We start from the raw sequence: 8052 nt of genomic DNA on the forward strand, positions 1-8052 counted from the left end.
TCTTAAAACGGTAACTAACGCTATATAAACAGTCGGCATAATGGTTAAAACTATGCCACTGAACTGTTTTAAAACGGTAACTAACGCTATATAAACAGTCGGCATAATGGCTAAAACTATCCCAATCTACTGTTTTTAAAACAGTAACTAACGCTATGTAAACAGTCAAAATAAGGGTTAAAACTCTGGCAATAGCCTATTTTTAAAACGGTAACTAATGATATATAAACAGTCGGCATAATGGTTAAAACTATGCCACTGAACTGTTCTTAAAACAGTAACTAATGATATATAAACAGTTGGCATAATGGTTAAAACTATGCCACTGAACTGTTCTTAAAACAGTAACTAATGATGTATAAACAGTCGGCATAATGGTTAAAACTATGCCAGTGAACTGTTCTTAAAACAGTAACTAACGCTATATAAACAGTCGACATAATGGTTAAAACTATGACACTGAACTGTTCTTAAAACAGTAACTAACGCTATATAAACAGTCGGCATAATGGTTAAGAATATGCCACTGAACTGTTCTTAAAACGGTAACTAACGCTATATAAACAGTCGGCATAATGGTTAAAACTATGCCACTGAACTGTTTTTAAAACGGTAACTAACGCTATGTAAACAGTCGGCATAATGGTTAAGACTATCCCAATCTACTGTTTTTAAAACAGTAACTAACGCTATATAAACAGTCAAAATAAGGGTTAAAACTCTGCCAATAGCCTATTTTTAAAACAGTAACTAACGCTATATAAACAGTCGGCATAATGGCTAAAACTATGCCACTGAACTGTTCTTAAAACAGTAACTAACGCTATATAAACAGTCGGCATAATGGTTAAAACTATGCCACTGAACTGTTTTTAAAACGGTAACTAACGCTATATAAACAGTCGGCATAATGGTTAAGCCTCTGCCACTGAACTGTTTTTAAAACGGTAACTAACGCTATATAAACAGTCGGCATAATGGTTAAGCCTCTGCCAATGGACCGTTCTTAAAACAGCAAATACTGTTTTAAAACATGTAATAATAACAGTTTATTTAACAGCATTCTGTTAGTATGAAAACAGCTCCTTTACTTTTAATAGAACGGTACCCTTGTAGCACAAGCCATTTGGTTTTGTGTTGGCTAGTAGTCGCGCGGTCGGTATGGTGTCGTAGTTGGTTAAAAGTCGTAAGCCAACTCAGGCCCGACTAAAAGAAACCTAAAGCCAACTTCAAAACCAAATAACGCCCAACTTGATACACACGCATTTATTGGGGACAAATTTCAATCTTAGCGACCTAAAAACTATGAACCCTCATATTTATTCTGCATAAACTAAACATTAATGAACAATAATTTCCAATTTAAATAATCCTAACAATTTTAAGGAGTATTGGAAACCAACTCCTACCCGACTCCAAAACAGCACTTTACTTAAATATATCAATTTATTTTCGTAATTCCTGTTTATTACTTTAAAAAAACTCTGCACTTAAAGATATTTTGTCCGCCTTAAAAAAATATAAATGTTTTAAATAAATAAAACATTTTAAGAGTTATAAAAAGTTGATGTATACAGATGGGGTTTATTCCTAGCCAACAGGCGTACATTGTACCTAGAGTGGGAGGGGGCGGGTGCCAGTAACAAAGGTCGAGAAAATTCTTGGAATTTGGAAAAATTCCAAAGCCTCGTGGTAACGCGAGATTCGTGGCTGGGACCGTTCAAGCGGTCAGTTTCTTTTACCTCGTCTCCGAACAAAGGTGGACCTCGGGTTCATCGCCATTTTCCGTTCTATGATTAAGGTAAGCCTAAATATATTTTTCAATGTTAAATATTATAGTATTTAATTGAAAACTACTACTTTTTAACTTTAAATTTGTAGTAAGTTAAATATTTTGGGAGTTTGAGATATTGTGGAAAATTATGTAATTTTAAATACTCAAATATTTTAATAAAACGATAGATTTTAAAATAAACGTGTTTGAATATACCCAAAAATATCAAGAACTTCAAGTGTTTTCTATTTCAATGAAAATAAATTTAATTTTTAATTATGCTGTCGACGAGTTATCCACCATTTCCTATAGTTACGAGATACGATATCCACCCCCATTCAAAAACTAAAAAAAGAATACGGAGTTAAGTCCAGTTCTTTTTTTACGTTTTAGTCAATATTAAATTCCCTAACTTTAAATATTTTTTGTATATTCAAACACTTTTAATTTAGTTTATATTCTATTGAAGTGGACATTTCCCTTAAAGATATTTAAGTCTTATATATAATTAGTTTTCATTTTATATACTATCTTACTTTTAGGCTGAATTTTAAATGGAATTCTTATTGTTTCTCTATTTAGGTTACTTGATTGATTGGTGCTATAATTTAACACGGTAATGTAATTAACCTTTTTTACTGTTTGCTACTCTAATTTAATCATAATATTAGTTAATTATGGCTAATAGTAAAGTTAAGAGAGTTGGTATGAACTATGATAGAGACGTTTCTGATTTAAGTAATAGACAAAAGCGAAGAAAAAGAACCAATTATTTAAATACCGTTATGGAACGAGTGTCAGAAGAATGTGATTTATTAGACGCTAGAGGTGTAGTGGATTTTGACTTAAATAAAGATGGTGTATTAGGCCCTTGTAGTGATGAGGCAATTTGCGATTCAGGTCAGGTTGAAATTAATCAAAATGGGATGCATTTCTTAGATGCACAATGTCTAAATAACAGTGATTCTGATGAGAACATAACTGATAGTTCAAGTGATAATATCGAGAGGATTAATAGCAATTTATCGAGTTATAGCGATACTAGTTCGTCGGAACATGATGTACGTGATATTTCCGAAGATATTAGGAGCTGGGCATTGACCCATAACATAGACACTGTTAAGCTTAATAGTTTGTTATGTATTCTACGGGTTCATGGACATGACACCTTACCGAAAGATTCGCGAACACTTTTGCATACCCAAAGAGATGCTATAGGAATAACACTAATTGCAGGTGGGGAATATTGGCATATTGGTTTTACCCAAGGTATTAAAAACTTTTTAAATTCGCGACCTAATTACGATGACGATATTTCTTTTGCCATAAATATTGATGGGGTGCCTCTATTTAAAAGTTCAAACAAATGCCTTTGGCCTATTTTGGCCTCAGTTTATAGTTTTTCGGAAGGGATAATTGGGGAGGTTTTTCCGGTGGGAATATTTTGTGGAAACAGCAAGCCTGCATCCTTAACTGAATTCTTGGAGCCTTTTTTAAATGAACTAACAGCTTTGTGCAGTAATGGTTTTCAATACGGTGGGAAAATATTTAACTGCCGATCAGATGGTCCTTTTATATTAGACACACCAGCTAGGACCTTCGTAAAAAATGCTAAAGGGCACACTGGTTACCATTCTTGCGATAAATGTACCATTAAGGGTTTTCATTACAACCGTCGCACAGTTTTTTTAGAGCTAGATTCCGATGAGCCAGTAACTTTACGGACAAATGAATCTTTTCGAAATCAAATTAATGAAGAGCATCACCTTATTGGACCCCCTTCCCCTCTAGAAAATTTGGATATGGATATGGTTAAACAATTTCCCCTGGACTACATGCATCTGGTGTGCTTAGGGGTTATGAGAAGAATTTTAACAGCCTGGGTTAAAAAAGGGAAATTTGTAGTAAGGTTAAGCAGCCAGATGATAACCGAATTCTCCAACAAGCTGGAAAATATTAGAAAATACATTCCAAGTGAATTTGCTAGGAAACCTAGAGCGTTAAAATATATAGATAGGTGGAAGGCCACAGAGCTACGGCAGTTTTTGTTGTACACCGGTCCAATCCTAGGCGAGGATATTCTATCTAAAGATGTTCTTAACCATTTTAGATTGCTTTTTTGCGCAATCTACATTTTGGCATCACCAGTTTTTAGCAAAACTCTGTGTAACTTCGCTGGCCAACTTTTAGAAAAATTTGTTTTATCAAGTCCAGACTTTTATGGGAAAGAGTTTGTAGTCCTCAATGTTCATTCCTTAACGCATCTAGCACATGATGTGAAAACATTTGGTCCGTTAGACAATTTTAGTGCATTTCCTTTTGAAAATCATTTGCAAAAGCTTAAAAAGAAAATGCGATCTCCCAATAAGCCCCTTCAGCAACTGTTTAAAAGAGTATATGAAAACCAACTGCTTCCAAGTAAAGAAAAAATCAACCAATTAGTCCTAAAGAAACCGTTTAAAAATAACAGCCCTCTAGTACCAAAAAATGCTAAATCTTTTAAGAAAATTCAAACCACTTCATTTTGTATATCTCTTAAATCGGGTGATAATTGCTTTAAAATGACTTCTGGTGACGTAATAAAGGTTAGACATATTTATCAGTTTGGCATTAATGACATAATGGTTGTTGGAAATTTGTGTAAACCTTATGCTGATATTTTTGATTACCCTCTTCGGTCTTCTATTTTAGGCCTTTTTGTTGGTAAAATTTCAAAATTAGCTAAAACTTATCCTCTCTCTTCAATAGAAAGCAAGTGTTTCATTTTCGAAAACAATGAAAATTCTTTAGTTAAAATTGTTCCAATGCTTCATAGATTTTAAATAAATAAAATAAAAATAGTTTTTATTTAGTCAACTAATTATATTGACTATTTTACTTTGACTTAAAATTGATTAATAATAAAGTATGGAATGGGAATATTTGGAAAATTTTAATTTATTCGGTTAGAATTTGAAAAGTTGGTTATTTTTCTTCAGATTTTGGTGGGAGCCCTAGTGAACAAAACTATAATTTTCCTTTTAACCTTAGTTTTCAAGTTTAGATATTTTGTATTGTTTTTTTTTTCAGATGTTTGTAGTGTTTAGTTTCGAAAACGAAGGAACTGTTGAAGTAGTTCCATTAAAATGGTGTCCCGATGAAACTTCATGCTACTGGCCACCATCGTCTTTACATAATGAAGTAACAAGTTTAATTACAAAGTGTGCTTCATACGACGAACATTGGACCATTTACAGTGGGAAGATTTTATATAAATCAAGTAGGACTACATTTTTAGATTCTGTAACTACAACAATAATGCTGAACCATTTTTCTGTGATTGCAGTGATTTACACAAGAGCCAGGGAGCAATTAAAAAATGCGGAACTGACCTCCGACTTGGCCAGCGAAAAGGAATATGGAAGAGGACGAAGAAATAAACGGCAAAAACAAATGGATATCTCTTCAGGCCCTGATTCTACTTCTGGTAATTATCGTAATTTTATTAACCTGTAAAGTATTTTTCGTAAACTAATGGCTTACAAATTTTGGAGTAGAAGATGAAAATGGTAAAACAAAACGTGGAAAAAATCGTAAAATGGTTAAATTACCCTCACCACCGCCTTTACCGTTGATGCTCAATGAATCACAACCAGCAATAGATGCGAGTCAATTACATTCCAATGAACAGCGTAGTACAATTACATCAAAAAAATCGATGGACAAGACACCTGTTTTATCAGCGGTATATCAAAGTAACCAACATTTGGAAAACCAACTTAACACCAAGGAAGGATCTAGCGCTTTACTCTCAAAGAAAAAGTTTGACAAAACCAGTAAAAGCCCTCAATTGGAAAAATCAGGAATCGCTAGTCAACAATCTCGATCAATTGTTAAACCAAACAAGAAAACAAAGTCACGATCTACGTCAAGTAGCATTTCACATGGTAGGAAGGAAACTTCAAGAAGTCAAAGCTCTCATTGCTCTCAATTTTCACCAAGTCCTATTCCACAACATAGAAAGGAGAATTCTGATTCAAGTTATCGCCGTTCATTTTCTACAAATCAACCCGTAGAGGAAGTTAACTCCAGTCCAAACTCCATCAACTCTGAATTTTCTACAATACGGCCACAAATAAGAGACGAAACATTTATGCAACATTCTTTTGGATCTGAATATTCTTCAATCGGAAACCACCAAAATCGCTATATGGAAGGTAACATTAGTTTTTACTGATTGTTTTTATTTTATAGGCCAACTACGTAGTTGTTCGGTTTACTGTCTTATATAGTTTATTTTCAAGAAACGGGAAGTGTGGATAAATATCAACAATCTCTATCTAGGCAGCACCATTCAAGCCTTTCCAATGGTATATTTAAAGGTATAGTGAAATGGTAAAATAACCTACTGAAAAATAAGTGCAGAAACGATGTTAAAAAATTTTAAGATTAAATTTTTTTAATTAACTACTTTTCGCATAAGTAGTCTAACAGTTTAAAGGAAAACTAAATTTTCATATACAATACTTAACTTTCTTAATTTTTAGATAAATACGAAAAATCTGTAATGTTAATGCTATCTGACATACACGTGAAATTGGATAAAATCATAAACTCGCAAGAGCAATTGGCTAATTATACCCTGGACGATACGGAAATTGATGGTTCACCAAGCCTACCTCTTGAAAGCATTCAAGATTTGAAAAAGTTGGAGATGTTTCTGGATGATGAGGATATCAGAAAAAGAGTGGTAAGTTAATAGTCCAGTTTAAACAGGGTATACAAAAACGCAGCCCCGTGATTTTCTATTTTTGCAATGGGGCTTGGATAAAAATCTGTTTTAAATTGACGATTTATTCATTGTTAGGTGAGAAAGTTATCAGCTATCGGTGGTCGCAAAATTGGTGATACATGCCGTGGAATATTGAAGAGAGTATTTTCGCATTCTTTGATTTTAAAGTTCAACTGGATTGGCTTGAATGGAAAACACGCATTTCAAGTTTTAAAAACGAAAAATGTCATAATAGGTAAATTATATTTTTCTTTAAAAAAAACTGTATTCTTGCTATGTAGTTTTCTCACGAGTTTGAAAACTTTATGTATTTACAGAAGCTGTTCAACGTAACGTTAAAGGGTCAAGAATTTATGATATTGAAACAGTTATGAAGAAGTGGATCAGATACTCAGGGGACAGAGAAGGAGGAAGAGAGCAAAGAAAGAAAAAGAGTAGCCAAGAAGCTAGAGACGCAAGCGTTGATAAACCAGAAGCTGAATTATCAGACGAGTAGAAAAACTGTTAATTACAAATTACCTATTTGACGAATCTCTTTTTTTTGGAGACGATTGTATATATTTGAAATTGCTGTGCCAAAAATTACTGTTTTTATATCGAATAAAAAATGAATTTTAATATTTTGTTATTCATTATACCGAATAATTAAATTAAAATTTGGGGAATTAGGTAAGGTATTGTGCTGGTTAAGTGACTACATTTAGTTGGCGAAAGGGTGGTTTTAAAGTTGGCGAGGGGGTGGTTTTAAAGTTGGCGAGGGGGTGGTTTTGTAGTTGGCGAGGGGGTGGTTTTGTAGTTGGCGAGGGGGTGGTTTTGTAGTTGGCGAGAGGGTGGAATTGTTGGGACAGTGTTAACTTTGGTGTTGGTAACTATAAATCTTTAATATGGCAAAAAAACCTAAAGTTGGCCACATGCTGGTTTTTTTAAAAACGGAAAGGGCCCCGATTCGTAAACCAGCTGCTGGCCAAATAGGACATTTCGATTGTTCAGTTGCTGGTTCACCAACACCTTTGGCCAACACTATAATCACAACTGCTGGGCCAGCTGCATTAGGCTACAAGGGTAAGTGCTGCTGTTTTAACAGGTTTATTTTACTGTTTAATTTACTGCTATTGCTGGCATCTGCGAACGCCAGTAACTGCTGTTATTCTAACGGCGTTTTTTCGGAGAGTGTACTGAGGTCAAAAGGGCGAACACTTAGGGTGTCGAGAACAAAGAGAGCAGAACCCCAATGAGGGTTGCGGACACCTCCCCCTAAGATCAGGCCGGAATATCACAGTTCCACGGTTCCACCAGGTTTCGGTGATAGCAATGAGAGATACTTTGTAGTTGCAAATAATAGTAGCAAGTTCATCAAGTTTATATCGCGAGAGACCAGCGGCGAGTTTATGAATTTCCATCTAGGAATATGAATGTCATACTCCTAGTTTCCATAAAGCTACATTGGGCTGACTAAAATTCCGACACCAAAAATTCCTTATCAATTTAGAGGTTTTCCATTGGCTTA

General features: G+C 34.3%; 1 protein-coding gene across 3 annotated transcripts; it reads left to right on the forward strand.

The window, feature by feature from the left end:
• The first annotated feature begins 1552 nt into the window (after positions 1 to 1552).
• LOC149932788 (uncharacterized) lies at positions 1553 to 7142 on the forward strand. Of its 3 annotated transcripts, none has more exons than XM_090155792.1 (9): positions 1553 to 1801; positions 2357 to 2390; positions 4844 to 5033; positions 5100 to 5240; positions 5311 to 5970; positions 6046 to 6135; positions 6301 to 6503; positions 6621 to 6780; positions 6863 to 7142. In XM_090155792.1, the coding sequence occupies exons 3-9, from the start codon at positions 4844 to 4846 to the stop codon at positions 7039 to 7041; spliced, it is 1623 nt and encodes a 540-aa protein (XP_090011918.1). In that variant the 5' UTR covers positions 1553 to 1801; positions 2357 to 2390; the 3' UTR covers positions 7042 to 7142. The 3 variants fall into 3 exon arrangements, with proteins under 3 accessions (XP_090011918.1, XP_090011920.1, XP_090011919.1); XM_090155793.1 differs by having other exon boundaries at positions 1555 to 1801; positions 6058 to 6135; XM_090155794.1 differs by lacking the exon at positions 6046 to 6135 and having other exon boundaries at positions 1554 to 1801.
• Positions 7143 to 8052: the final 910 nt, after the last annotated feature.

The sequence above is a fragment of the Leiobunum rupestre genome, chromosome 8, assembly GCF_980474605.1.
Source record: "Leiobunum rupestre chromosome 8, qqLeiRupe1.1.hap1, whole genome shotgun sequence".
NCBI classification, from domain to species: domain Eukaryota; kingdom Metazoa; phylum Arthropoda; class Arachnida; order Opiliones; family Sclerosomatidae; genus Leiobunum; species Leiobunum rupestre.